Here is a 13878-nt window from a genome sequence, read left to right as displayed (position 1 = left end):
AGAACAACAAACAGCCTTCAGGATGTTTTTATTGTTGAATGGACAACTTTGCTACAATTCATTTCCGCCGATGAGGGCCTGTGGAGTCACCACCTCCCATCCCTCTCCCCAAAGCCATGGGGAGGGGAGGGAGCAATGGTGACACCGCACTTGTCATGGAGTATCCAGCTTGACAAAGGTGCCCCCGGCGTGGATAGCGGCAGAAAGCCAGTCAAAGTGTACAGTCTTTCCCTTTGTGAAATGAACAGGACAGTTCTCTGCTTCTCTGCAACACAGCTCCCTCCTCTGCCACCATTGGCTTCCTCTGCCCAGCACCAGCTGCATGGAAGACGGTCTGGGGCAAAATTTTCCAAAGCATTCACATCTTTTCCACAAAGAACACAGGCACTTAGTCCCATGTCCACAAAGACAGAGGGGCTCTAAGGTCACCTCCAGTCCAAGGGGACAGCAGACGCCTAGAAGCCATTATGGACTTGGGCCTGAAGACCTTAATCTCATAGAGCAGTTGATACAAAGTAGGAGTCCTAGGCACTTCTGAAAATTTTACCTCAGTTAATCCTGGCCAGGGAAACCAAAGCCCTGAAGTTACTAGACTCTAGTAAGGCAGAGTTCAAAATGGTTCTGTCCCACCTCTTCCCTAAAGTATGATTTGTAACTTTGTACCTTAGGGATAAAAACTGACCATTGCATTTGGAAGCGCTTAAAACTTCATTTCAAGTGACCCTTGTGGCAGTGATGGCAGTCATGTTTGCTCACTGAACACCGAGCTGAAAGGGACTCAGCCCTGACTGAAAACATGGATACAGCAAAACATTGTAAAGTACAGTCAGCGAGGAAATGAGATCCCTGTGGCACAGATTTGCCAGTCTGACTTTAATCAAACCAGGCATCCAAGGTGGAAGAGAATCCACATTTTAGCAAAAACACTAACGAGCACTCTGCTTCTGAATCCAGTCTATATTTGGACAAAAGTCAACATAAAAATGATGGACAGAACTTTCCTAATTCACACATGTCTGGATGAAGTTCAGCACCCTTGAGTTAGCAAAGGCAGAAGGTGAAAGGAGTTGCTAGAGAGCTGGGTTCTGGAACCTGTGTGCAGAGATCCCAGCTCCTACGGAGGTCAGTAGGAAGCCAGAGCACTCAGCAGGAAGAAGCAGCCTCAGCTCTGCTTTGTTAGCACTTCATAGTACAATAAAGATAATTAATGATTTTAAAAATAAGTTACATCACACCATGAGAATTCACTACAACAGCCTCTGCTGCTGAATCACTGCCAAGAAGTGGGATGGTTTTGGTGTAAGTTGTGTGTGAATTAGCAAAGTTCTACTATACAGACAGACTAATTTAAAAAAAAAAATCAACTGGTGCAAGACTTGGAAGAGACCAAGTCATATCCTCAGTTGGTGCAAAATAAGCAGAACCCCACCGATTTTTGTGCTACTTCCCTGACACCAGCTGTGAACCCTGATTCCTTGTCGAAACCTAGTAAAAGTCAAGAGCTGCCTACTGAAGTGCATCCTTAACATACAAACATCACAAATGTGTAATTAAAGTGGAGCAGAGATTCCCACTGTATGATCCCTACCAAAAATAGGAAGTGTGGCCCCAAACCTGCTCAGAGCAGGACTGACATGTGGCAAGCAAGGTGCATTTTTAAGGAGTTAAGAATAAGACTGAAACTGCTATCCAAATAACCTTGTTTTAAATAAACTGGTCCAGAATACTCCTCTAATATTTTAAGATATATTCACTTTGGAAAAATTGAGCTAACTTTCAAAAACAACACTGATTAAAAAAGATGTTTGATGATACCTTAAAAAATACCCAGAATATCAAATTAATTCCAGTCCAGCATTATAATTAGTTAAGAATACCTCCTGAAAATTATAACCTCACCAAAAAATGTGGGTACTGAAGTTAAAAGCATCAGAAACATCATGTACTTGAAAATACCACTAATCTTTTAACGTTTTAAAAACAAATCAGAACATTCTTTGGAATTACCAAGTTATTAAAACCTGTGAGTTTCTCTACAGTCTCCACACTGTCTTTTCAAATCAGTCTGTGTACAGATTCAGTCTGTGAGCAGTTTAATATTGGAAAATACAGAGTCTCTGACCAGCAGGAGGCTACATTAAACAGGAAAACATTGGCATTCTTTTTTTAGTACTGACTTCTGCCAAAAAAAGAGACTTTCGAGCACAAGACAGCACAGCCCTGTTTTAGGAAATACTTATTTTCTCTTCTTTTCTAAAATGCATTGTATGTGTACTTCCAGTGCAAATTTTTTCAGCACTTGTGACAGGCGAGAAGGAAAAGGGGAAGAAGAGACAACTCCCTCTGCTCTTGCTCGGAGGAACCAATAGCCATAGCTCCTGACTGCTGAAACCAGCTCCCATTGCTGGCAGCTGGAAATAGCTTATTAAAGATTTCGGTTTTAAGATTAACAGATTACAAGTTAGCATGAAATCTGGCCGTGGCTATGGTTCTATGTGCATAAAGACTGGTTAAGAGATGCTTTCCCCTTTCAGTATTGGTTGGAGTTCATTAAAAACAAGTCTGTGGTATTTCTCCACATGTGTCATGAAATGTGAGAGATCTGTCTGACTCGGGTTTGTATTTCCTGTCGACACAAAGGGCAGGTCTCCAGTTGCAAGGCACACTCCATGCACAGGTCACTGAAGGAGAAGAAAAATCAGTTAAAGCCTGCTTTTACAGTATGAAAAACTAATCAACAACAACAAAATAATACAAGCACTAAGCAGTTTAGCCAGCCTGCCAGAGGCACAGTCAAGTTAAGTGTGGAGATTAGGCATTGCAAGTCAGGTGTGGATCCATTTACAGGCTTTGAGAGGAGCTCCTGCTGCTCAGCATCTCCCAGACCTGCAGCTGCTCCTGCAGTTGGTCGGGATCCCACTTCCCTGTGCTCATTAATCCTAGCACTCATGCTGGTCTGGAGAGCAGCAGCCCCAGTGCCCTGCAGCAACTTCTCCACTTCTTACTGGCACACACCAGGCACATCTCTTTTTAACTTTCCAGCATCTAGACACATGGCAAGATTCCTTCCATGAGTGCTCTAAAACCCTAAGGAATTGGGCTTAACTGGATTCATTTCCTAGTAGGCTGCTTAAAGGCAGGAAAGTGCTATTATGGTATAACTTGTACTGCTGTCTCATTTTTAGCTTTTAGAGGAATTTGTGTCTTGAGACAATCCATCTGCTGAACATTTCATGAGTATGTGAGTATATTATGAATTTTCTGCACTCCTCACGTGATCTGGATTTTGCAGCACCAGTATCAAGCACTAATCAGTAAAGCCTTTGACATCAGGGAATTAAGACTCAGTAGCCCAGGGCAGCACATAGATGTAGCCTCAATACTTCTCCAAACACACACAGAATTAGGGGTTCAATCTGCTCAGGTCTAGGGTGAGGGGAACAATGGGAATACTGTGTTTAACCTCTGCATGTCACATCCTTAAAAGGAGGGAAGGTTATTTCCTTTATCCTGGGGAATCAATCAAGATGAGCAGGGACTACATACAGCCTCATCTAAGCTGAATGTCACACGCACTTTTTCCTATTTCTTTGGTTTTGGGTTTCTTTAAGGTTTTACCTGTGTCCACACGGCCTGAGTTCTGTGTCTGCTACCTCATCACAGCAAAGTGTGCAGCAGTTCTCTCTGATACTCACTTGCTTCAGCAAAGCCAGGCGCCTGTGTCTGAAGGGAGAGAAACAGACCCCCTCAAAAATTCGTTTGACTCAAAGCAATAGATTCAAAACTATTCTGAGAATTGCATCAAGGCCAACATAACACCTGCCTGTGCTACACCACACTGCTGATAAACATCGATCACAACTTCCCACAAAACAAGGCTTAACACACCCAGAGACCTGCAAAACAGTCTTTGCTTCCCTATTCTGGTCTGTCAGAAAGGGACAAAGAGGGGATCAAATAACAATTCTCCTAGTTCCTGCAGCTGAACGTTTAAAGAAATTGTTCTTTGTACGTGGGTACTTCTAGGCCTTAAGAAAAAAACCCCAAGTAAATAAACCTCACAAACCCATGTATCAACAATATACAGAAACCCTATAATGCTCTAACACAGTTTAAAAGAATAAAACCTGCAAATTAAATCAACATTCCAGTATGGCAACAGCCACAAGGGAGACTAAACAGATAAAAATCCCCCATTTGATGAAATGAGACATTTCCCATCTGGAACACACACACCACTCATCAAAACTGCTCAATGGCAGGGTGATGTGTCTTGCCCCAACACCAGATGCACTAAATTCAGCACAGCTCTGCATGAGTTTGTGTTAAATCCTGTCATGGGTAATTAGGGTCCACTCATACAGGCCTTTGCCTTATCTCCTATCACTTTTAAGATGAACAAAGCTATCTTTTAATTTAGGATTGGTTTATCATTTCCAAGCAGTTCAGGCTGTAGGGCAGGGATGATCTTTGTTTACACAAAGAACAACAGTGTCCAACCTTGAATGGAGCCTTTCAGTGCTATTGCATAATGAATGGTCTGTAACACAGGAGGCCAGGTTTCACCAGCCAGGCATTAACAGGAAACCAGTCTCCCTGAGCTGATCTCATCTTTTGGCACCATCATGTAACAGCTCTCAGAGCTATTGCCTGAACACTGCAAGAGCCGTGCCAGAACAACACCAGTCCCATCTGAGCATCAGCCAGAAACTGCAAACCCCTCATCCAGTGTGGGACACTACTACGACAGAAGAACACTTAATTTGAAAAGGGAGGGTGACAAATTTGTACCTAACAGATCATCTTAAATCAGACTCTTCACTTAAAGCACCTGCAGTCTCAAGCAGGTGTAATTTACTCTGGCTATATGCAAGCACAGAAAGATTTTGCAAGCTGCATTTGATTTTCTCTGCATAAATACAATATCCTGAGCCTCAGACTTTGCCAATGTGTGACTCCAACCCAGAAGTAAGGGTTTTCTTTTATTTTTAAACACTATGATCCTTAAGTACCTCAAATACACTTGATCAAAGCTAGGTAATTCAAAATTAGGCTCTGAATTTTATTACAGCTGGGGTACCTCTCCAACAACCTCGCCCCCACTTGATTAGTTGCAACTTAGGTTTGTTTCAGTCACATACATCAGCACCAGTCTGAGGGCCATCTTCAGACAAAGCTGGAAATCCAGGGTACATACCAGACTACACTGTATCTGTTACTGTTTGTGTTCCAGTAAGTTATTTTATTACTAATAACTTAAATCAGATGAGCTGTTAGTTTTCATTCCTGCCAGAAGTTTGGAAAAAGTTAAAGAAGAATGTATCCAGACCTGTTTCTATCTGGTTTGAATTATATTTAGGTGGGAAAACACTTCTAAATTTGAATACCCTTTGTCAGTACTATCATTCAAAAATGGGGAAATTTTCATCAGGACCAGAAAAGGACAATTTCAAGATTTGCAATCATTCAGCACCTCCATGCTGCCAACACCACAAACTAGGTCAATTTTAAATAGCACCTCTTTTTTTCTAATTAAGACTATACCTCCTCAATCAACCTAATAATTCTTGGATGGCAGAAGGTACTTTTACTAAAACAGCTTACTATGTGGTACTGGTTCATTTTAATTTAGCTTAATATTACAAGATATATTTTAATGTAATCGATTTTGGTTGCACATCTCCTGCCCTACTGATGAAATTGCACTGGAGCCTATTGCCTCATCATTTTAGAAGAGGGACCTATGGAAGTATGACCCCGTAAGAAATTAATTTGCTGAGTACAAGGCAAGACTTCGCAACTCATCAGTGAAGCATTTTATTTGTCTGCATGCAAACACACAAGGTAGGAGGATTACCTGGGCAAAATGATTTTCTCTTCTGCTGTCAGAAAGGCATGATCATTGAAGGTACTAAACTTCACTGGTGGTGGGTACTTGAAGGGTTTTGCCCCAAAGTTGAACTCACATTGTTGATAGGACATGAAACTTGCTGCAGCAAAAAAGCCCGATCTGCAACATGATGGACAGGCATTTTAGAATGACTTAAATAACAGCAGAGCTTTCCAGACATGTTACTATTACCATTTGAAAATATACCCTGAGACAGAGACAAGTTTAATACCAGTGTTTTGCAGCTAACTGGGAGAACAGCACATTGCAGCTGCACATACTTACCTTGTTTAGTTCTTAATTCCTGAATTTACTATCAGGATTTATCTGAATTTCTTACTGAGTCAGCCAATAAAGTGCCTACTGTACAACTTGTATTAGTCACACTTTCAAAACCACAACTATCACCTCTTTCAAATTTACAGAAAGGGCCAAAATTCACTAATACCCCAAGTTCTAACAAGTACTCAAGTTTATCAATTACATACTCAAAGAACAGAGCACTAAAGGCTGAATAAAGAAGATTCTCAGCAGCTCTTTAAACTGAACTGCTCTTTACCTGCATCTTGAACTTTATTTTGAGGAGAAAACATGGATGAAATTATTAGCATGGTAGGATTAATTGACAAAGTACTGTAATGTTTCATGAAGCTGCTTTCTCAAGTATTACACCAGCTTATCTTTTCCAAAGTAAAAGGCTGAACTTCCCTATGAGAGTTAGAGGAGTTCACCATGTGTTAATTTTAACAACAGCTGGCAAAATAAGCCCAACACCTGCCTGCAATGCTACCAAGAGACATCCTCTGATGAATGTTCAATGTGCTGCTCCAGGAGCTGACCCCAGTGAACAGCAGTCAGTTAACAAGCCCTCTCCAACATTTACAAGATAGGCTTTATTTTTCAGAAGATAAATTCCTCAGGCACCAGAAAATTGTTCATCTTTGCTACAGCCTCATTCTATTTTAATGCTATGCTAATTTGACAGTATAAAACATTGAGTTGAACCTACCTTTGGAAAGTCCAAAGTATTTATTTTGGACCCTGAAATCCACCTGTAAAATTATATCCTTCTTACTGATTTCTAAGCAACTTTCAACAGGGAAACTTGCTTAATGATGGCTTCAGGTACGTAAATATGAATTTACATCTCAAATTGGAAACTCTTCATATAATTAAAACAATTATCCACAGAGGTCATGTCCTTCCAAATGAGCAGATACTTACACAGCAGATGAAAATACTTGCTTCTCAGCAGGAAGCTGGTTTCCATTTAAATAGAAGATCATTTGCTTTTCTTGCAAGTCTAGTAGAAATCCTATTGTGTCTCCTTACATGCAAAACAAAAATAATTTAAAGATTTAATTTCTGTTAAATGCCAACAGCTGAAACAGTTATTGTTTCAAGTATCACATATGTCACTGTGAGCTGTCTTACTTAAAAGGAACTGTTTGCAAAAGCACAAAAGAAGAAACATTGATACAGACAGCAACGAAAAAAAAACTAACCCAAACCAAAATCAAAAAACCCAAGAGAAAACAGTAAAAAAACTTAATTATTTTAGTCTGCCAGAGCATTAATACTATATAGTTGTAGAAGTATTGCAGAGTATTTGCCAAAGCCAGAAGAAAGCTGCACTCTGTCACTCCTTGGCTATTTTACACCTGTTGAAGATAGACTTTAGCAAGTGGTGTTCTGAGGAGAAATTTCCAATATGCTTGTGCTATTTATTTTTCAGAGGTGTTTTAATTTAGCCATCCTTGGGGGAAAATTTTAAATAGAAGAGAAGGCGGCACAGTTCACACAAGCATGGCATGCACAGAATCCTACCAAGATTTCAAAGCTGAGATCAAGAACAGAACTTTGCTGTCCAAGTAGTTATCCAAGAATTTAAAGTAAGCAAGACAGTGCAACTCCTCCTTAAAAAAGAAAAAAAAAAAAAAAGTCTAATTCAGAGATCAAGGTTTTTTCCCTTCTCTAAAACAACTCTTTCAACCCAGAAAGGAAGATTTCAGCCCTGTTGTGTACGACTTCAAACATGTGGAAAAAGGTCTCATGGTTAAATGTCCAATATTAATTGGTGCTATGATTTTTCCTCTGCATTTGAAAAGAAAAAGCAATTAACCAACAAGAGTCTCTTTACACAGACTGGGGAACAAGACTGTAGTGCCCACTGTGCACATTTAAACCACTGCTAAAGACACAGTGATTATTAAACTTTACGAACATCAGAATTAGGCAGTAACTGCTTTGTTCACACCTATGAACAGAAAGGGGAAAAAATCCTGTGCAGAAATCTACAGTTAGGATAAACAGGAGAAGATAGACTGAATACCTTCTTTCCAACAGGGATGGGAATGTGGTTTACTTCTGGCATTATACCAAATCAGCTGCCGGCAGCCATCGTACGCACAGGAGTATTCATCGTCCCCGATGCCGTAACCTTCCTTTAGAAAGAGAGCAGAACATTTCAGCCTGCAGCCATTCCTCACACAGAGGGCTGAAGTGTATTTTCATTCACCTAAACCACTCTTCCAAGAGCAGGAAGGGTTTCTCCCTCCCCCCATGAAGGTAATTTTTTCCTTTAAACTAGTCAGTTTCATTTTCACATCAAAAGGGAATTTGTTGGGGTGAGGAGGAAGGGAGAAGGGGATATTGTTTCCAAAGTGTCTTCCATTCTCTGTGACCTCAAATGACTCCTGTCAAAGTATTTAAAAATCCTAGTACCCAAATAGGTTAAATTTTTGCATCTTAAAAAGTCACCACAGAATAACCACTGTCTTATCTTGAATTCCCAGTACCAAATTTGTAATGCCTTTCCCCACAAGATATCCATGTGCCACCAGAACCCACAGCACACACAGAGTACAAACATACAGGCCCTTCACCTAATTTGTTGCATATTGTGTCCCTTTCAGTGCCAGCCTCCCTCAAATGGTGAAAACATTATCAAGTGATAGTGCTAAGGTCCAAGGCAAACACAAAACTAAAGAGTTTCAGAGTGGGAGAAAAATCTGTCACGTAGCAGAGCCCAACCGTGAAACCCAAAAGCATTATGGAAGGTAAGTAACTTCCTCAGCATGGTTTGTCTGGAGTGCAAATACCAGACAGCATCTGATTACACAAGCCTCCCATGTCCCAAATTAAAGCTAAGCCCAGCTAATGGGTGTTTAATGTCATATTTAGGACAAGTCTTTTTGTTACAGATGCTGTAAATAAAGAGCATATGGCTTCTGAGGGCTGTGTTTGTGACATACCCAGAGGATAATATCCCTTGTATTTCAGGCACACACCTGATGAATAAGAGCAGCATTTGGCCACCAGCAAAACAGCTGCAGCAACAGAAAAATCATCCTATTTAGAGATGACATCTCCCATTTTCATACCTTGTACAGGACACACTCACAGAAAAATGCACATACACCAAGCTCCTTAACAGTAAGTGGGGAAAAAAAAAAAAAATCTTTTAAGCCTCTTAGCAGTCTAAAGGCAGACACATGGCCTTTTATTTCAGACAGTTTCTGTAACACTCAGTGTCTACAAGGACTGTGCTCAGCACAGGTCTGCATGGTATTTTTGTTTGTTTGGTGTTGTTTTTCTTTTGTGTGGTTTTTTTTTTTTACTTAAATCACACTTCAATTCCATTCTAAAAATGTGGAACTGGACTTCGGATGTGACACAGAGATATATGCATGTTTTACATCAGCAGAAGACAATGCTATTTCCATGAATAATTACAAGAAATAGAGCAAGACCTCTGAACTCACAGGAATACTTAAGTTAAATGGTGAGAGAAGCTACTCTTGCATTCCCATTGGGTTTCTCACCCCTGGTGTTTGTTTAATCTCCTTAATGTATTTCTCTCATACCCCACAATCAATATTTACTCACATGTGTGTATTTGGCCTATCTTCGTATTAGCTTCTGTATTTGACTCAGCTGTAGAATGACTTTTTCTATAATAATCAGAAATGAGCAGTTTTAACTGCTTATCTCTACATTAAATATATAATTCTTCTCCTAAAATAAATTCTAAGTAGGAACAGAAGACCATGCAATTCCAACAGTAAAGAAGGGCTACAGGTGAATTTCTCACTCCAGCTTAGCCAGTAGAAGTGCCAACTTAAAATCCCAGCACTGTTTCCATTCTCAGCACTAGGCTAGGCCTAACATACCTTTTGTCCTAAAATTCTAGCTTGCACTTCAATGAACTTTTATGGTCATTTGGAAGGCTGATAATACAGAAAATTAACTCTAAGCTGAAGTAGACAAGTTTTTTGGGTAGTAACCATTACTCTTTCTTATTATGGAAATACTGAAACAGGTTATACTATAGCATAAAAAGCATACAAAGCTTCTAAGAGCCATGCAGAGTTACTGCAAAGATTTAAGAAGGAAGACCTAGTGACATCTCCATGATGACTGACTGTGTTTGGACTTCACGTGCACATGGCACATTTTGCTTTAATGCTAGCAAGTACACAATCTTGTAAGTAAATAGTAGGAAGAAGAATATTTAGAACTAAGAATAAGATACAAAATTATCTGGATGAGAGGGACAGTAAAGCAAACTATAAAATAAGACAATGTACTTGTTCTGTACTCTCAGGAAAAGGCAAGAAGGTAGAGGGTTTAATCTTTTTGTAATCCTTATTTTTAATTAAAAAGAAGCTTTTGCATTCCCAGACTGTACCATATTCCTGCTACCAGCAGGTCCAATGATACCATGTTATCCCAGAGTGAAATTTTAATTATTTCCCTTGTGAAATTTAATTTAATAGGAAAATATGTTAAAGAGGATGATGAAATTGCTGCTTGGTGACCTGTGTAAAAGACAGTGCATGAGAAACTGCTGTTCCTAGTGACTTATTGTTTACTTCCAAAACCAGACAGGAACTACTGTTATCTAAAGAATTTCCAAGAGATTATGCTACAAGAAATAAGTTCCCTATAGCTTCCAGACAACAGCCAGCAGATAACAAGCTGCCTCTGCTGCAGCTCTGGATGACTTGGGTGAACAGTGCCAGTCTGTAGCAATGACAATACTGACTTCTCTTGTACCACCAAATTCAGCAAAAACAGCTCTTCGTGGACACAAAATTTGAAGGAAACAAGCAAGTGCTCAGTTATGACCACAGAATAACCAGAGCTATTTTCCTAGGTGTTGTAAGAAGAAAACCACTGATGTTACATCCCCAGCTCGATGACATTGCAGGTACTCACATGGTTGAGAAATTTGCTGTCTTTGGTTGCCCATCCTATCTGCATCACTCCTGAAGTAATGACTGTAACTTCATAGTACCAGACTCCAGAATCGACACAGAATGTGCATCTTACGCTTTCGAAGGACGAGGCATCACATCGCGCCTACCCAATCCAAACAAAAAATTCAGTGTCTACAAAATCAGCATTCAAACACCTTTCTTCCCTGGATCAAGTTTCTTGCATATAAGAATATACCAACATAATTTTAGATGCATTTCAGACAAAGTGACCTCTCTTTATAGCAGTAGCTGTCACACAAACTAGTGAGTGGGCAAGACTGAAAATTGTTCAGTGGTTAAGCCACAGGCAAAAAAAAAAAAAAAAAAGCAGAAACTTGACAGCAACAATTTAAAGATTTAAAGACTAAGACAACCAAGACAGGAAAACATAAATCATTGGTTATTAACTGATTCCTGGTATGAAGGACAATTATTAACATAATTCAATGTTAATTCATGAAAATTCATCTCTAAGCAGTCAAACAAGTTTTTAAAAGGAGTTACAGAGGAAGGAAGAAACCCCACGTGGCCAAGACAAATCTGACTGCTATGAGCTTTTCAAGATGAGACAGGACAAACAATAGAATGACACTTTTACTAAAATTGTTCACTAAGTAAGTGAAAAGCCATCTGACTCTTAAGAATCCTCCTCACTTCCCTGAAGTTTTGGGGCACAGGTACAGGCGTTACTTTAGTGTGAACATTTCTACAACTGAAATCAGTGTAGTGATGTTACAACCCTCTGATGACAAAGCAAGTTTTCTGTACAAAGCTGGCAGACAACTTGGATTCATTCTAGAAAAATCTCAGGAGCAAGTACAAAAGCAAAACCTGCCTTTTTCTTCAGCCTCTTTTTCAGGTTGAAAACATGAAACAATTTCCTACCTCTAATCCATGTGGCGAGATCTTCAGGTATTCACTGACATCGTTACTGTTCAGCATAGCCCTAATGTTGGTCAAATCAACCTTCTCATATGTAAACTGCCTGCCTTCTTTTAAAACTGAAAAAAAAAACCCCAAACCCAACCAGTTTTAGTTACTGCTGCAAAACTTGATTTTAAACACTTCATATACTGATAGTCTCCCTAGGATCCAGGTAAGTTTTGGCCTAACTGAATGAAACACAGATTTTGCCTGCATGAAAACAGCCTCCAATACACTGTGTGTTAAATACCCTCTAAATAGGAAAGCACAACCTGTGCCTCTGACCAGAACTCCCACAATATAATTAGAACTTGCAGGAAACCCACAGGCAAGTGGAAGGCATCCAAGGTCACACCAAGATGCCCCTATTTCAGGATTTACCATTGTATTTGTATATTCAGTGGGGAGAGTTTTTTTGATTCATTACAGTGGAAACAGATTTGGGGATAGGGAAGAAGGGGAAAACAAGGATTTAACGGTTTCTACTGTCTCATTTTTAAGTGATTCAAGTGATGAACTGAGCCACAGCAGCTCTCTCTCTCCCTGCTTGCCCTTTCTACATGGAAGGATCATAAGCATTTCTCTTGCCAGGTGTCAAATTGCTGACACATAAATGTTAATTTACAAGTCAAAGATCTTATCTTAGGACCCTTCATATAACTCAAACCTGCTGCAACACTTACACGGACATTTACTAAACACAGCTGACATTGGCTTTCCATAAGCTGACTAAAGCCCCTAAAGCCCAACAGACCTTTTACCCAAATTTATCTAAAAGGCATTAGAAAATACAAGGTCATTAGAGTTGCTGCACCCTTGAAATCACAACTAATAAGCACATTCAGTGATTTTTAGTCATCCAAGAGATTGACTCAGAGCAGCACTTTGCCAAACGCTTTTTACTTTTTATCAAAAAAATCAAAAAGTATATTTACTTTAAAAAGTCTTTAGTAATTCTTTGAGCCAGTGCACCAGTGGGGAATGACCACAGGAGTGGCCATCACCAGGACACGTCAATAATCCAGACGTTCCACAGAGACAGAGCTGCACTGTTGAGCCACTCAGCACATTTGCTGAAGTGTGGGTTACAAGAAATTGGTGCAAAGAAGAATTTTCCTTGCAGCTCCAACTTGCAGAGTACAAACCACTTCCTTTCAAAAACATTTTCCTTGCCAGAATTTTCTTTCCATACAATTACACTGGATATATTTGTTGGTGTGGGGTTTTTTTGTTTGTTTTCTTTTTCAAGGAGGTATTACAAATCCAGTCAGGTACACCAAGTGGTCATACAAAGCAAACACAAAGCAGTCCTCCATCTCTTTGGAGGAGTGGTTACTATTAAATAAATCCATCACTTTGTTATACCTACACAGATTGTCTAAACTCCACTGGGCACAGAATCCAACCTGGCGTTTTAAGTAGTCTGGATTATCTGTCCATTTCTCCAGCAAGATCAGTTGGTCGCTAATGCAGGATTCAGAAACTGTCATTTTATTTTCACCTGCAATTTAAGAGCAAAAAGAATAATTCCTGTAAGTGAAGGGCAAGTTTAGTTAAAAATAGTAACAGCCTACAAATGCAGGAGAACTCTCTACACACATCTAAACTTCAGTATTACAAGCAGCATGAAATTGTTTCCCCAAGCAGATGTGGAATTATCTTCATTCAGCTTCACTTCTCAGCACGGAGCTGCATCATCAAGAGACTGATCATGGCTGTTCTCCATCTCTCCCATACTGATTTATTTCTTTTCAAGTAACAAAGGTCTCATGTCATAAGTCATTATGTAGTAATTTCTAAGAT

The 13878-nt window shown here is 39.7% G+C and overlaps 1 protein-coding gene across 2 annotated transcripts in view; it reads right to left on the bottom strand.

The window, feature by feature from the left end:
• Positions 1 to 11: 11 nt before the first annotated feature.
• RSPRY1 (ring finger and SPRY domain containing 1) overlaps positions 12 to 13878 on the bottom strand; it is a 35852-nt gene continuing 21985 nt past the window's right edge. For both annotated transcript variants that reach the window (XM_048316795.1, XM_048316796.1), the window contains exons 9-16: positions 13445 to 13576; positions 12037 to 12152; positions 11111 to 11254; positions 8223 to 8334; positions 7115 to 7217; positions 5858 to 6010; positions 3619 to 3723; positions 12 to 2681 (exon numbers count right to left, since the gene is read on the bottom strand). In XM_048316795.1, the coding sequence (XP_048172752.1) occupies positions 2585 to 2681; positions 3619 to 3723; positions 5858 to 6010; positions 7115 to 7217; positions 8223 to 8334; positions 11111 to 11254; positions 12037 to 12152; positions 13445 to 13576 (962 nt within the window). In that variant the 3' untranslated portion in view covers positions 12 to 2584. The remainder of the gene's footprint in view (positions 2682 to 3618; positions 3724 to 5857; positions 6011 to 7114; positions 7218 to 8222; positions 8335 to 11110; positions 11255 to 12036; positions 12153 to 13444; positions 13577 to 13878) is intronic.

This window comes from Corvus hawaiiensis, chromosome 12 (genome assembly GCF_020740725.1).
Source record: "Corvus hawaiiensis isolate bCorHaw1 chromosome 12, bCorHaw1.pri.cur, whole genome shotgun sequence".
Lineage (NCBI taxonomy): Eukaryota > Metazoa > Chordata > Aves > Passeriformes > Corvidae > Corvus > Corvus hawaiiensis.
The sequence above is the reverse complement of the archived record's forward strand: the minus strand, read 5'-3'. Positions and strand labels throughout refer to the sequence as shown.